The sequence below is a fragment of the Myxocyprinus asiaticus genome, chromosome 37 (genome assembly GCF_019703515.2).
Source record: "Myxocyprinus asiaticus isolate MX2 ecotype Aquarium Trade chromosome 37, UBuf_Myxa_2, whole genome shotgun sequence".
In the NCBI taxonomy this organism is placed as follows: domain Eukaryota; kingdom Metazoa; phylum Chordata; class Actinopteri; order Cypriniformes; family Catostomidae; genus Myxocyprinus; species Myxocyprinus asiaticus.
The window spans coordinates 38,176,020-38,200,893 of record NC_059380.1 but is presented as its reverse complement, the minus strand read 5'-3'; the positions used below and the strand labels follow the sequence as shown (position 1 = coordinate 38,200,893).

Below are 24,874 nucleotides of genomic sequence, written 5' to 3'. Positions count from 1 at the left end.
CATTGTTTCATCCAGGTGAGACTTGTGTGCAAAAAAAAAAAAAAAGAGACTAGTGAAACAGCATTTCCCCCAATCAGCAAGGCATAAAAGGCAGAGAATACCAGACTACGCAAGTCATTTTCAGGTTTGGAAAAGGGTGACCTGTAACACTGTTCTGAGACCTGCATCCCTCATCCACAAACCAACCCCTCACCTTTATCAAGGCAATCATAGAACTGATCCAAGACCAGTTTTAAAAAAGTAAAAGTATAGTTCACCTTCCTCCTGTCTGGAGTGAGGCCAATAGTAATGAGGCAGAGCACAGGGGCGTGGATGTGATAAAACAGGCAAAACAGCAATATCTTTGTGTTCCGGAGCGATAGGACATACTTCAGAGAATGAAATACGACAGAACATCAGATAAAGACCAACTTGATTCATAAATAAGTCTTATTTATTTTTATTACTTTAGAGAATACACTACAATAAGCACTATTCAGTTTTGGGTAAGAGGACAATGTTAAATACTTTTACACATCACAACATACTGTGTTCTCAGTGCACTTTGCTTTATATTTATATATCTATATATTCCACAGCAGAGATGTCCATTTGTTCTTAAAGGGATAGTTCAGCCAAAAATGAAATATCCCTTTAAACTTGCCTTCATTTTTTTTCCAGGTAAGACATAGCAAAAGATTAAATAATAACAAAAGAAACAACATACAATGTAAACATTTCTAGTTACACAAACTGGTAAAATAAAGGGGAAAAAAAAAATGTCATCAGTTGAGTTTCTATTCCTTCGTGAGGTGTAAAGTTGTACTTGACCTCAAAGCTTCCAAACAGCATGTATTTTAATCTTACTATCTACAAATTTTTAATTGCATGGCATTTGCTACATTTACCGAGTTATCACAATGGTTCTGGAAACGATATATAATAATAAAACATCTCATTCACCAGCTGCCAGCAGCCAAAGTCTCAGGTACCCACACCCACTGTAATCACGCCTGACAGGAATGCACGTACAGTAATAGGAAAATCAGTATGTGTGAGTTCGGCCAAATGCATAACGCATGGACTTTAACTCCACATAGTGCTTAAAATCGGTTGAAGATTTGTCTTTAATTGAGGAAGTGTTAATAACTGACTGTTTCGAAACAGGAAAACCAATAAAATATATAGATCAAGGGAAATTGTTTCCTTGTATACCTTCATGTATGGTTAAATACAGTGCCAGGTGTCAAACTAGATTGGATTTGTTGAGTCTTTGCAATCCACAGTTGGGTAATTAAGAAGAACTAGATCTATAATGGGAGGTAGTACTTGAGAAAATCCTATTCCAGACAATGGCTCACAGCTTCACGTGAAGACAGCATTGTAAAAGACAAGAGAAACACATTCACAGGTTTTACAAGTATTGCCTTTTTTTGTGCAACAAAAGAACTCTACACACAACACCTTGGTAAGAAGCCACAGATTGGGAATACTCTTATTTAGAGGGCAAAATTTCAGCTGCCGTCTTAAGCAGCTTATAAAAGCTTAAAAGCAGCACCAAAAATTGGGCAATGTAACACATTCAAGCTCTCCTGTATCACTCACACCATTCACAATAGAAAAGCAATACTCAGCCTGTTCCTACAATATGTAACACACACTCGAGACTAGTGGTCGACCGATATGGGTTTTTTAATGGCCGATGCCTATGCCGATATCCAGAGAGCAGGGTGGATGATAGACAGAAACAATGCCGACATATCACACAATGTAATATAGTAAATAACAAACATAAAATTGCTAAAAAAAAACAAACTCTTATTTAGCACTATAGTTCCTCAATTAAAAAAAGAATCTAAAAAAAATTATATTGTATTTTAATTGGTAGACTGCAGTTTCTTCTGATTTCTGTTTAGTCATCAAATTTCTGTAATTTATTTGCACATGAGGACATTGTTAATATATTAGGAAGAAGGAAACAGTACAAACAGTAGTCCAGCAACCATGGATGGCATGTCCACGTTAGCAATCGAATTTTTAAAAAATATAGAATCAAAGCAATTGTACATACAGAACAGTGAATAAGACATTTACTCATAGCACACGTGAAGCGGTTTTCCCTTGAAGTTGCACCAGAGAGTTTTTAGCAGAGATGGGCCACTTCTATTTAAATGAATGGGAGGAATTAGAATGCCCAACTGCAGCCAATAGTCAACGGATGTAGAAAGGAAGTCCTGCCTTACAGGTAAAAGAGCCAATTACCTTTTAGATACAAACATCGCCTGTCAATCAACTCAAGAACACACAAGCGCATTAGCTATAAAAGCTGGGAAAATTTCGTTTTTTAGCGTAATCTGAGATAAAGAAGCACCATTTATGATACCAGTGTTGTCAGATTTCACTGCTGATTTGAAATATGTTCTTTGTTCATAATCTTGACGAATCATTTTGGAGATTTCGGTCTTTCCCCATTCAAGTAGATAGGAGCTGTACTGTCATGACTGGAAATAGCCTCCTGAGATCGTTCCAAACATGGCCGACAGTGGACTGACTTGCTAAAAAGAGTTTAGTTGCACGCACGCGCTCATGCGGATCCAGCGAACAGCAGCAATCTGCTGACAGTTTAAACGGCCTGGATCGCCTGCTTGGATTGTGACCACTGACCATCATGATTTGTGAATCAGAGGAATTTTTGATCCTGATCCTGAAATTTGATTCTGGCTGATAGAATATGCGCTTCAGAGGAAGATATTAGATGAGCACTCGACGGGAAGAAAACACTGGATTTTCATGAGGTTTGTGAATTACATCTGTTTAAACGAGATATCTGCATAATTGCAAATGGTATATATGACATTCATTTTATTGATATTTGCCTTTTTATCATTAGACAAGACAGTTAAAAGTTACAGGGAACTGTTGTGGAGAGAGAATGAGAATGAAACTTTAACATTATGAGCTTAAACACGTCTACCGCGGCTCTGATATGCGGACCGTTTAAATGACACTGTGTTGCACACTGGACTATTATTGTAGTAACACGATGCATGTAACAACAAAACGAACTGTGACTGGTTGTTTACATGTCTCAGTCGCTTCACATGCATGCAGGTGATTTTTGGAGCTCTCAAGAAAAAAAACCCGGCTAAACAGGAAAATGTATCGGCCGATGCCGATAATTAAAAAAAGTCATAATATCAGCCGATTTATTGGCCTCTGCAATATATCGGTCGACCACTACTCGAGACTACAAGATGAACAGACCGGCCACATAGACAAAAAACAAACAAAACCAAAGAAGGTCCAGACAAAAGCTGAGAGCATTGGTCTAACAGAAGAACAGCTAAATGCTTGCATGCAATTTGCATGCAGTATTCGCAATGGAATAGTCAAAGATGGAATACGCTTCACTTAAAATGCTGGCCTCAAGATGTTGGGCCATTTCATACTTCATATATGGTAGACGACATAAACTTACAGAAACATTACTGACCCTATGTCCCTGTGATCAGACAAACGTGCTCTGAGACACTAAAACCATCTTCAATGCAATATAAAAAAAGACTATGAAAACTGCATGTACAACACTCAAAAACACTGAAGTAAGGAGGTATCAGACCAGCTAACACCAAACAACTGCACCACGTTATCATTTTCAACACTTATGTTTCACATAACAATGAAATAATAAAAATATTTTCCGAGCTCGTTCCTAGAGCCGTGAACTGTCAGAACTGTTTCCATATTGCGCGCAAAACAAATTCCAGTAACTGCAATTCGTACGTAACTTGCTCCAATTTATGGAGCGATAGGTTAAAACCCAACGATAAAGACTGTGACAAAGCAGTAGAGCAACATATCCTAAGTGATGTGTTGGTTGATTCATACCAAGTCTATTTGGTGTGTCGTTTTCCTTTTGCTTTGACATTCCCAGTCTGAACTTGAATCAGAGGCGTCAGTGCCTCGACTCGCTGTGCTGTCCATTAAATACTTCTCGTGTTTGTCCAGGTATGAGGGGCGTTGTGGTAAAAGGAAGTAGTGGGTGGTGCTGGCTTTCCGACCATTTTCCATGACAGGTAGAATGCATGGGGAGCCTTCGCTATTCTGTCGTTGCAAACCACGACTGACGTATTTGGGATCCGGGGCAAAGCTTTGGGTAGGGGGCATGATCCCGTTAAGGTACATTGGGAGACTCTTAGGGCTAGGGGTACGGGAGCTACCACAGGATAGAGGTTCTCTAGGGGGCACTTTAGGAGGTCTGTCTTCATCACTGTTGGCCCCTGACGAGACTTCAGCTGACCAGCGGCGGTAGTCTCCCGTTTTAATTGGACGTGGGGGAATTGGAACTCTAGGAGGAACCTCCGGTTTCTCTAAGCCATGCAGGTTCCGATTGTGACTGGAGAGTCGGAAGGAGGTGGGTTTGTTGAAGCAGCCAGCAGGACCAGAATGGGAGCGTCGTAGCTTCCGTTGCGTTCGTTCCTGCTGTTGTTGCTGGTGGTGGTGACTGCGAAGTTCTTTTTCCCTTTGTTGGGTTTCCCGCTCTTGCCTCTGCTTCTGCGGTTGTGGTTGCGGTTGAGGGTGTGGATGCGGCTGATCCTTCTGCTGTGTTGGACCTTCGTAGTACGCATAGTTAATCTGTCCACAGCCCCTAAAACTCCTCCTACTGGGCATTCCATAGCGGAATGAAGAGTGTTTGGAGCAAGGTTCGGAAACTAGGCAGTGACTGTCATCTCCGTTGAAGAACTCGACTTCACTGTCCATGCCTTGTTCTGGGGAAAGCTCGGCTGATCCAGGAATAGGGGGAAGGGGTTTGGTGGCTCGGCTGGGCGTCTGGGGAGGGCTGATGTGTTTCGATACTGTTAGACGTTGAAAGCAGGGAACCACCAGTTCGTCCTCAACAGGGTTAGATGTAAAATTGTCCGAAAGAAGGGTGAGCTGGGAAGGTCTGTTTTTTTTGGTGGGCAAGGGCTGACCTCCCGGGCTGTTTGGTGATTGAAGATGGTGAGTCCGCTGTTCTGTTTAAACATAAAGGCAAAGAATGTCTTTAACAGTGAATTAATAAATGGTTATTTTCTTGATCAAACAAGCAACCTCACTGTTGTCAGAGTTCAAGCTATTACTTTCTCAAACTTAATAATTTTTTAGTATGTATGACACTTGTGCTGCATCCATTAAGAAAATGTTTTCTTTGTTATCATATATTATTCCACTTTTTCTAGTACATTTTACGGGTTAACCTAGAGACATAAGATACTTACTGTCCCCTCCTGAATATGATGACAGCACCTGTTGCTTGGACTGAAGGTTATAATCCATAGAAGTATCAAGGCTGATGTACAAGCTGAAGAAAAACAGGAAAGCAAATGAGCATTTCCTATCAGATTGGCACAACATATGAAACATGTTGCAGACAGGCCATTTCCTGTTTCGTCATGCAGTGGATGTCCAGGGCCTTATTAAACTAATCCATTTTAGCTCTCAAAACACGTGAAAAACGTATTCGTGTTTTGGTGCTGCACTCACTTGCGTAGATCATGGTATTTCCAAGAGGGTTTAGCTCCGGCCATGCTATGCCAATGGCTGCCCCGCTGGAAAAGGCTTTGCACGGGTAAACAGATCTCCTGGGCAGTCAAGCCTGCAGTGGACATGCTCCAGCTGCAGTCGGTTCGCATTCAGGCCAGGAAACGCTCCGCCAAGCTGGCAGCTGTTGGCCTGTACCTGAAACACAGCAATTAGAGGACAAGACATAAATCTTTTGTAAGGAGGCTTCCCTTTATAATTCACAAATGAACCCTCTTTAATAGCTTAATTGTACCTCCTAGACAGCAATGAGGTAGCAGACATTTGCTTAAAGGGTTAGTTCACCCCAAAATAAAAATTCTGCCAGGTTTTGGATAATCAAACAGGTTTGGAACGTGAGGGTGAGTAAATGATGATAGAGTTTCATTTTTACATGAGCTACACCTTTACATCTCCTACCCTTTCTGCAAAAAAGATCCAAGTATTCACACATGCGTCTGAGGAGTTTCAGAAGATACTGTATCTATACAATTCCACAAACCAAAATGATTTGCCAAGACATTTGCGATCAGACTTCTCAAAATTGACTCATTGAAACATTTCTAATAAAAATGTTCTAAGACCGAATGACCAACATTATGCAATCTACATTAATTTTATAGCTCTATACTCTTACTGCATGTCTTATTTGTCTCTATTTTTAGTTCTCCTCTAGCAGAAACACTTGAGACAAAGCTGTTGCTTCAAACAAACATATCTAGGAGCTCCATTAAGTCTCCTAAGCTATGAAAGAGTAGCTTCTTCTGGTTTATCATAACCATTTACATCACCATATATACATTCAAATCTAAATAAAAACACTGACAGTGCCTAGAAAGCATCTTGATGTTTTTGGTTGTGTTGTTGTTGTGCAAGAATTGTGGCATTTTCTCAAGTTGTTTATTGAGCTGGGCTGGTGCCCTGGGCTATCATCACCACGTTATCGACAACATCAACAATAAAAAATTGTCGACAAAAATTTTCGTTGTCGAATAGTCGTTTGATTTCATTTAACGTAACATGAGATCAGATTAAACTCTAATGATTACGCACGAGAGCAGCACTGCACCTCGCGCCTGACTGAGGAGAGGAAGAAGACAGTCAGTCACAGTCCAAATGCACTCTAAACTTTCTAAACATCTTCAGGTGATGTAGATCGCAAAGTATGTGGGAATTATAATGCAAAAATACAAAATAAGTAAATACAGAAGCAGTCTCGTTGTGGAGTAAGTGGAGCTGGAGCAAAACTTGTGTGTCGAGCATATTTAAAAGAAACACCCTGACGTTACATCTTAAATGCAGTTATATTTAATGTGTTATAGCTTTATTAAAATTCAAATAATATGGAATATGGAAGCAGATCATGTAAATAACTACAATAAATTTTAAAACTGGCATTTCTCTGTGAGGTCAGCACCTCTTCTATGAGTTGCACAAAGTGTCCTGATCTAAGGGGGAGAGATTGAAACTGCACCCAGCTGATGCACACTCTGTCGTGAGGACGCTCGTCCCTCGAGTGCGCACGCTTAATGCAGCTTGATTATAACGTGATGGCTCGCGACTTATTGAATCATAATATGTCACTGTGCATTTCCTATCATGAAGAAAATTGGCAATACGCAGCTTTATTAATAAGAGAGCTTTTTTTTTGTGAGTTAAAGATGGATTGATTGAACAGAAAGGTGAGAGAGGTAGTCTCCGCCCCGTTATACACTTGTTTTCCAATATAAATATCTCAAACACCTTTAAAACAAATGTACATTTACTTTAGCAGCTATACTGCAGAAGAATTGTTTTTTTTTATCTGAGAATATTGAATATAATATTATAAATACAAATATTTTAAAATATCTAAAAATCCTTTAAAAAAAAAAAAAAAAAAGATGCATTCACCTGAGAAGCAGCATATGAGATATTTAGACTTGCTTTTAGAGAATAGATCTTGAATATAAGTGTATTTTGTCTTTACTGCACTCGCAGAAGTATAACCAAGTGAAAAAATACACATATCCAAAATACACTTATATTAAAGATACATTCTCTTAAAGCAAGTCTAAATATCTTATATGTTACTTCTCAAGTAAATGTATCTTATTTTAAGGATTTTTAGACAATTTTTAATAGAAAAAAAGACAAAAAAAAAAAATATATATATATATATATATATATATATATATATATATATATATATATATATATAATATATATATATATATATATATATATATATATAAAAAATATAATTTTTTGCAGTGAATTTCTTTACTGAATTAAACTTAATAAAAAGTATTTTTTCCCCTTTAATTCAGTGAATGTCATTTAGAGGTGTTTTTAAAAGATGATTTTGTCCTCTTTATTGTTAGTAAGCACATTTAAAACAACATTTTAAGTCAAGGAACAAGCTGAATAATCGGTTAAGAGCTCATGATTAATCATTGCAATAATCAACGAATAGTCAAATAATCGTTCGAATAATCGTTAGATTAATCAATTATCAAAATAATCGTTAGTTGTAGCCCAACACCACACCATGCAATACACCTCCTCCTTGCTTCCCTTTGCTTTGTAATGCGGTCAGCCAACCCCACACAACTGCAGCAGCCATGTACACAGGACTCCAGCCGCACTCTTTCAGAAAAAGAACATTGAGCAATATTCTGCTCAGCTTCACAGTCTGTGGTATGACAAGCGCTCAGTTTGACAACACTAAACGACACTAATGCCCCCAAAGCCCCGAGGACAGAGCCAAACCGAATGCTTTAGTGGTTGTCACACACAAAAACAGTACAAACTACAGACTTCATTGATACAGACTTTTGTTATGCAGTGCACAAATGTAACACTTTACTTCATTAGAGTAAATACCACACCATAAATTAATATGCTGCACAATGTGTGCCAGCACGATTACTTGTATGCAGATGCATCATTAGATTTTTGAGCCAACAAAATTTTGAATAGATTATGTGAACTTCCAAAAATGTATTTGTACCTTCAATAATTAAATTAAATGTTTCTTGCATGTAAAAAAGAATGTCTGTGGCAGAAATCTTTATTCACATGTCAAAATTTTGTCAGTCCAAATCCAATTGAGCTTGGTGCCCCCTCAAAAAAATAGGTGCATGACACCCCCTGCAGAGGAAGTAAAATAATATCAAATGATAGGCTATGTGCAAACGAGTCTTGAATTTTCAGCCTTGGGAACACTACTTTGAAAAATTATATAGGAAGGAAATTGCTAAAGTATTTGGTGTAACACTAGAGATGACGTGCAGTAGTAAAACACTTTGAGAAACCAGCTTTACACCCCTGAGAACTCGAAGAGTGATGGAGCTGGAGGCAAGGTTCATCCTGGTGTTAGCTTACAAACACATATCATGCTCACGCGCTATCACATTGCAACATTACGATCTCTAGAGATACAAACAACGCATGTGCCCTATGCCACTTAAAAAGCAATTAGCATTTTTATAGAAACGATTTATTGCAGGGCTCTTTTACAAGCAACAGGCACAATGCATGTGCATGGTGCAAGACATTTCTGCAGGAGTGTGATATGCATAGCTGCATCATCAGGATATGTGCATTTAATCAATATCATACATTTCAACAATAACCAGTATAGAATGAACAGTAAAAGTAAAAGACTAGTCAAAGAAAGCTAGTGAATATGTCCACTTACATATCCAGGCAGTCTAGCCAAAGTTATTCTGTAAACATGCACATGATCTGACTGAGTGAATTGGTTCAACAGGGACGAGCATTTGTGTTGTCCGACCCTGATCCAATTCATAAATGCAACCAGTAATGCATCCTGAAAGCTTTGGACCTTGGATACGGTCACTATGAGCACACAACGCAACCTGATCTGCAATAAAGAACCCCATGGGACAAGCATTTCCTCTCGCAACAGGTGCAAGATGGACAGACTTCCTAGTGTCCAGCACAGGCACTTCTCAATGCGTTCAGAAGACAATAACAGCATGTTAGAAAGATGATAGGTAAACAAAGCGTGTTGAATGTGTTTATTTTGCTGTAAACACCATAGAACATGCTTCAAAACACTGACAGATGAAGTCATAACTTTAGCCCCTTTCACATACTGTATGCAATCTGTGATTATTGTGTCTCAGAACCATAAGCAGGCCCAAACGAATGGATTTCTGAGGAAGGGATTTAAACATGGCAAAATGCATTAAATAGACCTGAGAGTACTTTAGTAGCTAGCTAAAAGCATCATGAAACAAGGCCAAATATTTCATAAACAAGCATTAAAGGGATGGGGAATGCGTGGAACTTTTATAAATGACAGATGTCGCAATTCTGCGGAAATCTGCTGAGTTTTCTGCTTTATTCTGCGCATGCAGACTCCACAAGTAAAGAAGGTTTGAGACATTTGGTTGCATTGTGCAAGAACATGCCCAGGTCACATTTCCACCCGAAATGAATTTATATATATATACAGGGTTGGGGAATAATGAAATACATGTAACGGGAATACGTATTTAAAATACAAAATATAAGTAACTGTATTCCACTACAGTTAAAATTTAAATCATTGGTATTTAAACTACAGTTACATTCAAAAAGTATTTTGATTACTGAAGAGATTACTTTGCATTTCATTGTAATTTGTTTCATTTAATATTTAGTCCTTTCAGATGGAAAACATTTATACATATAAATGATGCGATCCAAAGTGCATTTGAACAGCGGTGAAACACTTTCTTATGATGTGTTACATTCATACGAGCAGACAGAGAAGTAAGTTTGAAGTAAGTCTGGGGCAGAAGAAATAGAAATAAACCTTGTGTAAATTGTCAGCTTTACGCTAAGCTAAAATGCTATTTCTAGCCATTTTACATGCACGTTACCAGGCACGATCATATTTTTTTAATCAAGAAAATTCACGTTAGATCATAATTTCTTTTTTCTTGTAAAACCTTTGATATTAGGGCAAAAATCATATTCTTAATATTTTTTTTATTGTTTTCCTGTAAAAATATCTAAAAATCCATATATATATATATATATATATATATATATATATATATATATATATATATATATATACACACACACACACACACACACACACACACACACATACATACACAAATATATATATCACCGATCAACCACAACATTAAAACCACCTGCCTAATATAGTGTAGGTCCCCACGTGCTGCCAAAACAGCTCTGACCCGTCGAGGCATGGACTCACAAGACCTCTGAAGGTGTCCTGTGTTATCTGGCACAAAGACATTAGCAGCAGATCTTTTAAGTCCTGTAAGTTGCGAGGTGGGGCCTCCATGGATTGGACTTGTTGGTCCAGCACATCCCATAGATGCTCAGTCTGATTGAGATCTGGGGAATTTGGAGGCCAAGTCAACACTTTGAACTCTTTGTCATGTTCCTCAAACCATTCCTGAACAATTTCTGCAGTGTGGCAGGGCGCATTATCCTGCTGAAAGAGGCCACTGCCATCAGGGAATACCGTTGCCATGAAGGGGTGTACGTGGTCTGCAACAATCTTTAGGTAGGTGGTACGTGTCAAAGTAACATCCACATGAATGCCAGGACCCAAGGCTGCCCAGCAGAACATTGCCCAGAGCATCACACTGCCTCTGCCAGCCTGCCTTCTTCCCATAGTGCATCCTGCTGCCATCTCTTCCCCGGGTAAATGACACACCCGACCGTCCACATGATCTAAAGAAAACGTGATTCATCATTCTTCCATTGCTCCATGGTCCAGTTCTGATGCTCACATGCCCATTGTAGGCGCTTTCGGCGGTGGACAGGGGTCAGCATGGGCACTCTGACCGGTCTGCGGATATGCAGCCACATACACAGCAAGCTGCAATGCACTGTGTGTTCTGACACCTTTCTATCATGGCCAGCATTAAGTTTTTCAGCAGTTTGTGCTACAGTAACACTCCTGTGGGACCGGACCAGACGGGCTAGCCTTTGCTAGCCTTGGGCCCCCATGACCCTATTGCCAGTTCTACGGCTGTCCTTCCTTGGTCCACTTTTGGTAGGTACTAACCACTGCATACCGGGAACACCCCACAAGACCTGCCATTTTGGAGATGCTCTGACCCAGTCTTCTAGCCATCACAATTTGGCCCTTGTTAAAGTCGCTCAGATCCTTAAGCTTGCCCATTTTTCCTGCTTCCAACACATGAAATTCAAGAACTGACTGTTCACTTGCTGCCTAATATATCCCACCCCTTGACAGGTGCCATTGTAATGAGGTAATGAATGTCATTCACTTCACCTGTCAGTGGTTGTAATGTTGTGGCTGATCAGTGTATACTGTATATAGTAATTTATTTATTTTATTTTGGGTGTGAAATGTAACCTGAATCTTAAAACATCTTAAAAACATTGCTGTTTTTGCATTGTGACAAAGTATACAGTGAGGATTTTGTGACATTATTTTCATTAAATTAAACATTTTATATCATACTTTTATTATACCATGATGAATGCATTCTTTAATTATATCATAGTTTTTACATCAGTACAGTAATGGAAAAGTGTTCCACACTGGTTGAAAATATGCATAATTGTCATGAAAATAAAAGCATTATTAATTCTATAGGCTTAGCTGTCTTTATGCAAAGTATAATTTCTTATTTAAATTCCTTTGATATTGGAGTGAAATGTGACCTGGACATGTTCTTGGCAGGTGAGATTCTCCCACATGTATTAGATCCATTGGAAACACAGCATATGAACACAGCTGATTCTAATATAAATGATAAAACATGTTAACATATTACCAATACAGACAACACCTCATTTTTAAGCTTTAGTCCAAAAGGGACAGGAAAATTCAAGTCATTGTACATGGACCAATTACGAAATATTTGCGTCCTGACAATGTACTGACAAACCACTGATATGACATTGTTAGAAGGTATGAAGGAGAGACAGGCGCGCGCGTTCACACCCCGCTCTGCCGCGGTTTCCAAGCAACCATACCCGATCTACCTGTCCGTTTCCGCAAACTGGCGGGATGAGTCACTTACACTCTATCACACCTGACGAAATACACCTCGCACATTTCTTTAGGGGGAGGAAAAAAAAAAAAAACATATGTTTGACAAGATGAAGCAACATATATGACATCATGGCATTTTATGATAGTGTCATGCATATTTGGCAACCTGCTCTTTATTATTAACGCAATATGGGTTTAAAAATCTATCATCTATTCTGAAAGTGTACTTTATTATGTCTTAGAACGCTAGAACTGAAAAAAAAAATGTAACAGAAAAGAACAGAACGCACAGATGTTACATTGTATCACTCACAGTTACATTGTTCCAATTGTTTCAGTTATACTGTTACATCTGTTACACTCTTCTTAGAAAGGAGCCTGCGTTCCTTCCTAATTGAACACACAGACACATACATTCCTTATCGGATGTCCTGTCACAGAATGTGATATTATCACGTCACTGTCGTCATCAGCGCGCACACACATAGGCACGCGCACACACGCAAAAACACAGACAGTATGACAAAAACATTAAAACTCACCTTAATCTCCTGACAGATTATATGTGCACTCTCTTATATCCTGGATTAAAAATACATAATGCTGTAACGGTCCCGTTAGGTCCGATTGCAAGCTTCAGTTTAACTCTCTTTCAGCTTTATAGATGAGCGAGGACATTCATTATAGCGCGCGAATGTTTCTTTAAAAAACGAGTCAGTGTGCGCTGAGCTTTAACTGCTCGCTGCAGTCTGTAGACACGCAAGCTCCGCCCCTTCAGATGGGATTTAAAGAGACAGTCCGTATTTCTCTGCAGCTCTCTGTGCATGTCTTGTGTCAGGTAGATGACAAATAACACGGACATGGACTTTATTTTTTTAACATTAAGCTTTTAGTTTAAAAAGAGGAACATTTTATATTTTAGTTGCCGTGACAGGACACTATTTCAAGTTAAAAAGCAGTTCACTTAATTCTGCGGAGTGAAAAAGGATTTTTTTTTTTTTTTTAAGTGCAAATATTTCATGTCTCTCAATTAATGAAAACTGCATGGATAGAAAGTATAAGATTTTCTATATGATTTTACATCAGTTTGCTTCATAAGAAAAAAAAAGGAAAGATTTTGTATTTTTTTTATCTTGATATTAATGTATCCTTATACTGTATTATATGTTGATATTTTATATTAAAGAGATGGTATCATAGTCTTAAATTAGGAATACTCCTAAAAAAGAAAAGCCCAATATGTACTCTTTAAGATACACAGGATTTAAAACATGAATGCTCTCAGCAAGGCCATAACCATGTCTTGAACATTGGGGGGGGGGGGGGGGGGGGGGACCCAATCATTTTGGGTGTCGGGGGTCACAGGTGTTGAGGTCACAAATATAATGGTTCTCTTTGGTCCTTTAATATAGTAAAGGTGCTGAATGCAATCATTTTCTGAATAAAGGCCTGAAATGCGATAAAGGCCCAACATTTTATAACTTTTAGTTTTAAAAGATACATGTATTTTTAAAGTTCACACAGTACAAGACAAACACTGTGTCTGCATTGCTAGCAATATGCCTGTTTCAGTCATCTTTCTTTCTTTTTTTTTGTGCTGTCTTGAAGAAAAGATGAATACAATTTGAATTACTTTTCATCACTGATGTATCTGTAAATGACATGACATCAGCTGTCTAGCAAATAAATCAATCAATCAATAAATAAATATATAAATAATACACAAAATTATTTACTGCCCTCAAGTTGTACCTCATTGTGTTTTTTTCCCGAGTAGAATCTTAACACAGTCTTCAAGAATCCTAATGCTGCTCTTTTCCATACAAAAAACACTTCATATTGATCACTGCTGTCAAGGTCCAAAAAAAAAAAAAAAATCATTATAAAAATACCATAAAAGTAGTCTATAAACTGTTATTCTATGGAATAGAGCTGCTTAAAATATCTATTTTTATTTTCAAAGAAAAAGTAACAGCATATGGGTTTTGAACAACATAAGGGTGAGTAAATGAGTGAGTAAAAGTACATTTTCCATTTTTAGGTGAACTATTCCTTTAACTGGTGGCTCATTTTTTTTTTTTTAGCACAGATCTCACAAGACCTACTCAGAATAAAAAGAAGAATCTTAGGAGATGCTGTACAAAATTCAGAATTAATTAAAGACATAAAGAAAGTGAAGTTTCTAGAAAGCTCCTTCAAAAACCTGCCAGATTACCTCATTCACTCAATTCCTTTACAATGTACACACATTTGCTCTTTGTCTTAAGCCTGATATGCTGGAAACTGTTACATTAATGTTTTCACATTCACAATTATGAATGGCATCTGAATCACATACTGTATATTCAATATTTTCAATTCAAAACGGCAAATTTTGCCAAATGGTGAATGGTTTACACTCTTGGAAATGACTTTCGATTGGTACAACATTTTAATCATAAAACAGTGGTCAAATATTGCAGGTTTAGTTAGATAATTTCATCTCACATGACACAAACTCTCTTAATCTGAACTGCTTGTTGATGTGCGACGCTGGAATAATCCATGAGGTTTCCGCTTAGCTTCTGAAACTTGAGTCCTGCGACTCCCGCCTTCATCGTTTTGATTGGCTATCTCAAATGACATTGACGAGTGGTGTTAGACTACTGAGCACGCTAAAAATGTAACTTTTTTAAATCATTATGTTATTCCTGCAACAACTTAATGACAACTAGACAGTGATGTATAATGGACTGCAGCAGAACAGCAACAAGGATATCAATTATTGGGGAGGAATTGTCCCCCTCAGTGTATATTGTGGTTACGGCCCTGGCTCTCCTATATAAAAAAACATGTCCACTACAGTTGACAAAAATTATTTTTTTTATAATGTGCAAATATTCCATGATATCTCACAATTAATATAAGGCCAAAAAAACTTTTTAAATAGAAATGATCAGATTGTTTTTATTTGTAATTTTATAAAAATGAAAAAGTTCATTTTATCTTAATATACTGTTATATTATTGATTATTATATTATAGCTATTTTATACTAATACTACTTTAAATATTATACAGTATTAGCCACACCCTCAAATATTTCAATGACAGAAAAGCCACATAAGTCATCTGTAAGATACAAAGAACTTAAAAATGACCATGTATGACCTCAGAAATAATAAAAAAAAATATATATATATATTTCCACTACCGTCAACAAAAATGAATAGCTATTTTACAATATATATATATATATATATATATATATATATATATATATATATATATATATATATATGTACAGGGTTGGGGAGTAACAGAATAAATGTAACGGGATTACGTATTTAAAATACAAAATATAAGTAACTGTATTCCACTACAGTTACAATTTAAATCATTGGTAATTAGAATACAGTTACATTCAAAAAGTATTTTGATTACTGAAGAGATTACTTTGCATTTTATTGTCATTTGTTTCATTTAATATTTAGTCCTTTCAGATGGAAAACATTTATACATATAAATGATGCGATACAAAGTGCATTTGAACAGCGGTGAAACACTTTCTTATGATGTGTTACATTCATACGAGCAGACAGAGAAGTAAGTTTGAAGTAAGTTTGGAGCAGAAGAGATAGAAATAAACCTTATGTAAATTGTCAGCTTTACGCTAAGCTAAAATGCTATTTCTAGCCATTTTACATGCACATGTTAACAGGCACGATCATATTTTTTTATCAAGAAAATTCACGTTGGATCATAATTTCTATTTTTGAAGTAAGACCTTTGATATTAGGGCAAAAATCATATTCTTGATAATAATTTTTGTATTGTTTTCCTGTAAAAAAATATCTAAAAATCTTTAAAACAAGATCAGTTTGATTTATCTTGTTTTAGAAACAACACTGCATAAAATATTTATATTTTTCAGAGAATGTATTTTTAACATGTGTATTTTGTCTTACTGTACTGGCAGAGTTTTTATAGTCAAAACAAGTGAAAAAATCTACCAGTGCTGAAGAAGTAATCCAAAGTATTTAGAATATGTTGCTGACCTTGAGTAATCTAAATAAATACGTTACAAATTATATTTTACAGCATGTATTCTGTAATCTGTAGTGGAATGCATTTCAAAAGTAACCCTCCCAACCCTGTATATATATATATATATATATATATATATATATATATAGTTGTGCTCAAAAGTAAATTGGCAGAAATTGTGAAATTTTGGCATTGATTTTGAAAATATGACTGATCATGAAGACTGATGTCTTTTATTTAAGGATAGTGATCATATGAAGCCATTTATTATCACATAGTTGTTTGGCTCCTTTTTAAATCATAATAATAACAGAAATCACCCAAATGGCCCTGATCAAAAGTTTACATACCCTTGAATGTTTGGCATTGTTACAGACACACAAGGTGACACACACAGGTTTAAATGGCAATTAAAGATTAATTTCCCACACCTGTGGCTTTTTAAATTGCAATTAGTGCCTGTGTATAAATAGTCAATGAGTTTGTTAGCGCTCACGTGGATGCACTGAGTAGGCTAGATACTGAGCCATGGGGAGCAAAAAAGAACTGTCAAAAGACCTGTGTAACAAGGTAATGGAACTTTATAAAGATGGAAAAGGATATAAAAAGATATCTAAAGCCTTGAAAATGCCAGTCAGAACTGTTCAATCACTTATTAAGAAGTGGACAATTCGGGGATCTCTTAATACCAAGCCAAGGTCAGGTAGACCAAGAAAGATTTCAGCCACAACTGCCAGAAGAATTGTTCAGGATACAAAGAAAAACCCACAGGTAACCTCAGGAGAAATACAGGCTGCTCTGGGAAAAGACAGTGTGGTTGTTTCAAGGAGCACAATACGACGATACTTGAACAAAAATGAGCTGCATGGTCGATTTGCCAGAAAGAAGCCTTTACTGCGCCAATGCCACAAAAAATCCTGGTTACAATATGCCTGACAACATCTTGACATGCCTCACAGCTTCTGGCACACCGTAATTTGGAGTAACGAGACCAAAATAGAGCTTTATGGTCACAACCATAAGCGCTATGTTTGGAGAGGGGTCAACAAGGCCTATAGTGAAAAGAATACCATCCCCACTGTGAAGCATGGTGGTGGCTCACTGATGTTTTGGGGGTGTGTGAGCTCTAAGGGCACAGGGAATCTTGTGAAAATTGATGGCAAGATGAATGCAGCATGTTATCAGAAAATACTGGCAGACAATTTGCATTCTTCTGCACGAAAGCTGCGCATGGGACGCTCTTGGACTTTCCAGCATGACAATGACCCTAAGCACAAGGCCAAGTTGACCCTCCAGTGGTTACAGCAGAAAAAGGTGAAGGTTCTGGAGTGGCCATCACAGTCTCCTGACTATAATATCATCGAGTCACTCTGGGGAGATCTCAAACATGCGATTCATGCAAGACGACCAAAGACTTTGCATGACCTGGAGGCATTTTGCCAAGACGAATGGGCAGCTATACCACCTGCAAGAATTTGGGGCCTCATAGACAACTATTACAAAAGACTGCATGCTGTCATTGATGCTAAACGGGGCAATACACATTATTAAGAACTAAGGGTATGCAGACTTTTGAACAGGGGTCATTTCATTTTTTTCTTTGTTGCCATGTTTTGTTTTATGATTGTGCCATTCTGTTATAACCTACAGTTGAATATGAATCCCATAAGAAATAAAAGAAATGTGTTTTGCCTGCTCACTCATATTTTCTTTAAAAACGGTACATATATTACCAATTCTCCAAGGTTATGCTAACTTTTGAGCACAACTGTATGTTATATTATAAAAAAAATAAAAAATAAAAATCAGAACTTTGAAAAATCACATAAAGGAAACACAAGTAATCCATAAATTCATGTCTTCTAAAGCAATATGATAGGCATGGGTGATAAACAGATCAATATTTAAGTCCTTTATTACTACAAATCTCCACTTTCACTTTTAAGTTCTTCTTATTTTGTTTTTGGCGATTCGCATTCTTCGTGTATATTGCCACCTATTGGGCAGGGAGCAGAATTTATAGTAAAAAAGGACTTAAATATTGATGTTTCTCATCCACACCAATCATATCGCTTCTGAAGATATAGATTTAACCACTGGAGTCATCTGAATTACTTTTGTGCTGCCTTTATGTGCTTTTTGGAGCTTAAACATTTTGGTACCCCTTCACTTGCATTGTACTGTATGGACCTACAGAACTGAGATATTCTTCTAAAAATCTTTGTTTGTGTTTGACAGAATAAAGAAAGTCATACACATCTGGGAATTAAAGTGTTTGGGTGAACTATCCCTTCAAATTCAAAGTGTAACTGACAACAATGACATCAATGTAATTTTTGCATACTGAATGCGATTAGTCAACATCTGTTTTGTAACTGAATTAAAATCAGTCTTTTCTTTTTTGCATAAAAACAGCACAGTGAATGTGTTGACTTTTGTATTTCGCAACCCAGTGTTTTTTTTTTTTTTTTTTCATGAGATCAGTTTAGAATATCAGAGATCTGTTCTTTAGTTCAATGATCTTTTAACTGTTTTTCTTTTTTTTTTTTTTTTTGTCTAACTAACATTGCTTAGTTTGCATGGATGAACCACTATATACAACAACTACTTTTTTTTAATTTATTATTATATACAATCTAGCAGCACACTCCATGCCATAACACTTCTGTAACTTACTGAGTGACTAAAGGGAAGCTCTGCATAAGGTCAAACACAATGCCCCACAAAAAAACCTCAAAGTGCTAAACAAACAGAGCTGAGAATCAGGAATGCAGCAGGAACAAAATGTGCTTGTGTTACAGTGTTGCAAATCTCTGTGTCTGGCCTTGGCCCCCGAACCCAACAGGCTTATCGCCCGATATTTGGCCGTGGATGAGCCGACTCGCTTTAATCCCCTTTTATAATTTCAAGAACATTCCACGCATTCCAGTGGACCAGTTGCGGCCAGTACAGGAAAGTACTTACTGTTGATTTTTTAACCAATAAGTGTGCATTTGTTAAACTTGTAAGTATACAAGCAGGTTTTTGTGTAAATGTCTGTGTGAATATGTTTATGTGATTATGCATGTGCTCAGTGCAAATGTGCATGCACAGCACACATATTCCTTCAATTTTGGATGTGTAATACATAAATGCACTTACACAGATTAGAAGCAATTCATGTTTTATTTACATTAGTCTATACATTTGACCTAGTTTAGTTCACTGTTTGCCCATGTGATATTGCCCTTTTACAGGATGCATTGTCACTAGGGTCATAAATTAACCAAGCTCAGGGCAAAAATGCCACTGAAAGTGACTAAAATGCTAAAATCCAATTCAGAGGGCAACCATTGTCCCTTAAAGAGACAATTCACCCAAAAATGAAAATTTAGTCATTTATGCACCCTCATGTTGTATTAAACCCATATGACTTTCTTTTGTCCATGCAAAACAAAAGGAGATTTTGAAAATTATGCAATGAAAGTGGATGGTGACTGAGAATAACACTCTTTCTAACATCCCTTTCATTTTCCACTGAAGAAACAAAGTCATATTGGTTTAGAACAACATGAGGGTGAGTAAATGATTTGTAGGTGAACTATCCCTTTAATTTCTGATACTGATTGACATTCTAATAAGTCAGCTGTTTCTGTCAATCTATGCAACTAACTTTGCAACCAGGTGAGGAGACCAAACTGAACTGATCTGAGCTCAGATTGCTTTGTATTGATAGAAACATGGCCATGAACTTTCCTCTGTTGACAGATCCCTCCCAACTCTCACCTCCCTTACACACATACACAACGCACACATATAAACATTCGAGCACTCCACTGCTGGTATGATGTCATCGCTCGCATACATAGGAAGTGCCTTATAAAGTCAGGCAGTCATGCACCTTTGGAGCAGAAAGGGTCACTTAAACAAACCTGAAAGAAACGCTTGCAATGTTTAAACAACAGAATCATCAGACGCGTAGGGAAGACTGGTCTATATTTAAAGCGAGTTTAAACACTAATGTTTTTAAAGAACAGACTTCATCTGAGCTTGAGGGTAAACATGGATTTCAAATTATTTTAATGAGAACCGCAGTCTGCTTTGTTTTCAGCCTGATCTCATGAACATTATGTGATCGTGGCAACATGTATGTGAAAACAAAATTATGTGTTTCATTACATTATGTTTGGCTGCAATTTCCCAGTGAAATGTCCAGCAGGGGGCTCCAAAAGTGAGTGAAATGGTGTCATAATCTGACAAGGTTTTTAAGGTGAAGATTAGATTGAGGTTTTAATGAGTAAAACGTACCTTCCTAACCTAAAACTTTAACCTAAACCTAACCAATAGTGTCAAAATGAGAGGTGAACAAAACAGACATCCTTACACTTAATCATCACTTAAACCTAACTGATAGTGTCCTAAAAGCAAATGCGACATGAAAAGCACATTTTCTGAAAAAAATTCAGATCATATTCTGATCAAGATGCAAGGTAGCGAACATGACGCAAAGGTATGAGTCCAGAAGAGCATGCTAGTCGACATGTAAGCCAAAAGTGTCGTAGAAGCACCACAAATGACATGGTTGTTCCAGCAATTGCTTTTTTATGTCACATTAGGTTTTATGACACTAAAGGTTTAGGTTTAAGGTTTAGGGTAGAGAGGTAGGTTTTGTTGAGTTTGAACTTGATGGAGTATTAACCTCAAAGGGATAGTTCACCCAAAAATTATAATTCTCTCATCATTTACTCACCCTCATGCAATCCCAAATGTGTATGACTTTCTTTCATCGGCAGAACACAAACAACATATTTTTGAAAAATATCTCAGCTCTGTAAGTCCATACAATGCAAGTGGATGGTGATCAGACCTTTGTAGCTCCAAAAATCACAAAAAGGAAACATAATTCCATCTGACTCCAGTGGTAAAATCCATATCTTCAGAAGCAATATAAGAGTTGTGGGTGAAAAACAGAACAATATTTAAGACCTTTTTAATCTAAATCTCCACTTTAACTTTCATTTTCAGATGTGAAAGTGAAACTAAACAGGCACCACATGTGATTTCCAGATGTCAAAGTGAAAGTGGAGATTTAGAGTAAAAAAAGGACTTTTAAATGATCCTATACCTACAATATCGCTTCTGAAGATATAGATTTAACCACTGTAGTCTTATGGATTACTTGTGTTTCCTTTATATGATTTTTGGATCACCATTCACTTGCATTCTATGAACCTACATAGCTGAGATATTCTCTTAAAAATCTTCATTTGTGTTCTGCAGAAGAAATGAAGTCATACACATCTGGGATGGCATGAGGGTGAGAAAGTTTTGAGAGAATTTTTATTTTTGGGTCAACTATCCCTTTAAAAACCTGATCTGTTTGGAAGAACATTCAACTAGCAACACAGTGGACATTTTACCTCGGAACTGCCGCATTAAGTGTAGTGAACCACGCGTCGTTTCGAAAAATGTTGCCAAAGTCACGTAATTTTCATGAGATCAGGCCGTTCAAATGTCAACAGTTGTTTCATTAGCATTTCTCCTAAGGCCTTTTAGGAGAAACATCTGCGAAACATTTGATACTTGGAAACATAACTGAGAACTCCATTAAGTGTCTTCAGCTATTAAATAGCAACCTCAGAACAATGCACTTTTCCTTGGGGATCCCTTGACGTATCAACTATTCGATCATTCAAAGTAGTTACTGGTGCCCACAGCACCTATTCAAACCATCTCCACGTCTATAGAAGAATTCACACCTGCTGATGTTTCTGGTATAAGTAATTTCACAAAACCACATGTGTGTGACATGCTGGCATATTGTCATGGAGCTCCGCGGGGGAAGGGTGTGAAGGTTATGATGGAAAGGGGTGAATCATCTTTTACGGAGGTCACCGGGTTATAGACCTGCACCTGTTGATGTAATCTCACTGTGTACATTCCCAACGACAGGATCGAAGTACAAACCTGGAGATAAGGAGGGAAGCCGATGACTTTAGCTGCTCATGTGAGACAAAAACCATGCAGTCTGTTTTTTAGAATTTGTAAAAGTTTAATATGAGTTTAGGACACTGACCTTTCTGCAATTCTACTTTCTTGTTATTAGTAGTGTTTTCAAAGGCAAGCATCACAATTACTATTGCTCATACTTACGGTCAGGGCTTTGAACAAACCATAACCTAATGTATTAAACTTAAGGTTTTAACTCATCCAGCCTGACTGCATGAAAATTATGTGAAGTTACAGCGTCATTTTGGCATAATTATATTACATGATTCATTACATGTATTGCGGCAGTTTCGCGGTGAAATATCCACTGCATGGCGTTAAAAGCAAGTTACATTTTCTCCTAAACAGATGAGGTTTTTAAGGTTAATGCTCTGTCGAGTTTTAAATGATCAAAACCTACTTCCCTAACCTAAACTTTAAACCTAAAACTGTCCTAAAGTGTCATAAAAAGCAAATGTAACATGAAAAACCACATTATTTTGTGGTGCTTCAATGACACTTTCAACTCACATGTGCTCTTCAGGACTCGTATCCTGGTTCTTTGTATTGTAAGTGCAACACTCTATCAGTTGAGCTACCACGCAATTTGATTGTATTTGAACAAGCTTGTAAATGTAGTTGGTTATATAATGCAAAGGTTAAATGTATCACCCTATAAGTCATGAGCTATAGTAAAAGCATTTAGATGTCAGTAAATGGGCCAGTAAATAACCACCTAGCAACTGCAAAAATACAGTTTAAAAAAATAAATAAATAAATAAAAAACACTAAGAAAACCTTTGCAACCAATTAGCAACACTCTGGCAACCATTCAGAATACTGTTATGGTGGTGAGTTTGCATGGGCATGTACTACTCACATTTTTGTTCAGAAAATATAAAATTTTTCTCTTTTATCAAATATTGACAATTGCAGAACTCATAGGCATAATGTGTGTGTGTCAAAAGCTAGCTTTTTTGACATAGAACATAACCATCTACCGGAACCTTGAAAACGTTGTTTTATTTGAACTAGAGCAAATATCGATGTGATTAATAATGAGTGAACAAACATATAAACTTTACAAAGATTTTGGAAAAGCTCTGCCTGTAACATGTGGCTCGGTTTATACAGTTCAGCTGTAACAAATGTTAAGTCATTAAGGTTTCAATTATGATGATGATTATGATGATATGCACGCTGGCCAGATGGTCTGATTCAGATTTGTTTAGTCAATTTCGTAAGAACATTAGACTGTCTGAAAGCCACATACAGTTGTGCTTAAAAGTTTGCATACCCTGGCAGAAATTGTGAAATTTTGGCATTGATTTTGAAAATATGACTGATCATGCAAAAAAACTGTCTTTTATTTAAGGAAAGTTATCATATGAAGCCATTTATCATCACATAGTTGTTTGGCTCCTTTTTAAATCATAATAATAACAGAAATCACCCAAATGGCCCTGATCAAAAGTTTACATACACTTGAATGTTTGGCATTGTTACAGACACACAAGGTGACACACACAGGTTTAAATGGCAATTAAAGATTAATTTCCCACACCTGTGGCTTTTTAAATTGCAATTAGTGTCTGTGTATAAATAGTCAAAGGGTTTGTTAGCTCTCACATGGATGCACTGAGCAGGCTAGATACTGAGCCATAGGGAGCAGAAAAGAACTGTCAAAAGACCTGTGTAACAAGGTAATGGAATTTTATAAAGATGGAAAAGGATATAAAAAGATATCCAAAGCCTTGAAAATGCCAGTCAGTACTATTCAATCACTTATTAAGAAGTGGAAAATTCAGGGATCTCTTGATACCAAGCCAAGGTCAGGTAGACCAAGAAAGATTTCTGCCACAACTGCTAGAAGAATTGTTCGGGATACAAAGAAAACCCACAGGTAACCTCAGGAAAAATACAGGCTGCTCTGGAAAAAGACAGTGTGGTTGTTTCAAGGAGCACAGTACGACGATACTTGAACAAAAATGAGCTGCATGGTCGAGTTGCCAGAAATAAGCCTTTACTGCACCAATGCCACAAAAAAGCCTGGTTACAATATACACGACAAAACCTTGACACGCCTCACAGTGAAAACCTTGACATGCCTCACACACTGAAATCTTTCTTGGTCTACCTGACCTTGGCTTGGTATCAAGAGATCCCCGAATTGTCCACTTCTTAATAAGTGATTGAACAGTTCTGACTGGCATTTTCAAGGCTTTGGATATCTTTTTATATCCTTTTCCATTTTTATAAAGTTCCATTACCTTGTTACGCTGGTCTTTTGACAATTCTTTTCTGCTCCTCATGGCTCAGTATCTAGCCTGCTCAGTGT

At 37.1% G+C, this 24,874-nt stretch overlaps 1 protein-coding gene across 4 annotated transcripts; it reads right to left on the bottom strand.

Annotated features, from left to right (window-relative positions):
* Nucleotides 1-411: 411 nt before the first annotated feature.
* Nucleotides 412-13,240, bottom strand: LOC127427886 (ERBB receptor feedback inhibitor 1-like). 4 transcript variants are annotated; one of them, XM_051675791.1, is made up of 6 exons: nt 13,087-13,240; nt 12,858-12,934; nt 12,211-12,609; nt 5,503-5,697; nt 5,238-5,320; nt 412-4,994 (listed from the first exon to the last, which is right to left on the bottom strand). In XM_051675791.1, exons 4-6 carry the CDS (start codon nt 5,649-5,651, stop codon nt 3,862-3,864), a joined length of 1,365 nt encoding a protein of 454 aa, XP_051531751.1. In that variant the 5' UTR covers nt 5,652-5,697; nt 12,211-12,609; nt 12,858-12,934; nt 13,087-13,240; the 3' UTR covers nt 412-3,861. The 4 variants fall into 4 exon arrangements, with proteins under 4 accessions (XP_051531751.1, XP_051531752.1, XP_051531753.1 ...); XM_051675792.1 differs by lacking the exon at nt 12,211-12,609; XM_051675793.1 differs by lacking the exon at nt 12,858-12,934.
* Between the last annotated feature and the right edge of the window lie 11,634 nt (nt 13,241-24,874).

Excerpts from the sequence above, each read along its gene's own strand:
- LOC127427886 (XM_051675791.1), bottom strand. The coding sequence starts at position 5,651 with ATGCGAACCGACTGCAGCTGGAGCATGTCCACTGCAGGCTTGACTGCC. Across the intron at positions 5,321-5,502 it reads AAATACCATGATCTACGCAA|CTTGTACATCAGCCTTGATA; the intron begins GTGAGTGCAGCA and ends GTTTTTCTTCAG. Across the intron at positions 4,995-5,237 it reads ATCATATTCAGGAGGGGACA|AACAGCGGACTCACCATCTT; the intron begins GTAAGTATCTTA and ends ATGTTTAAACAG.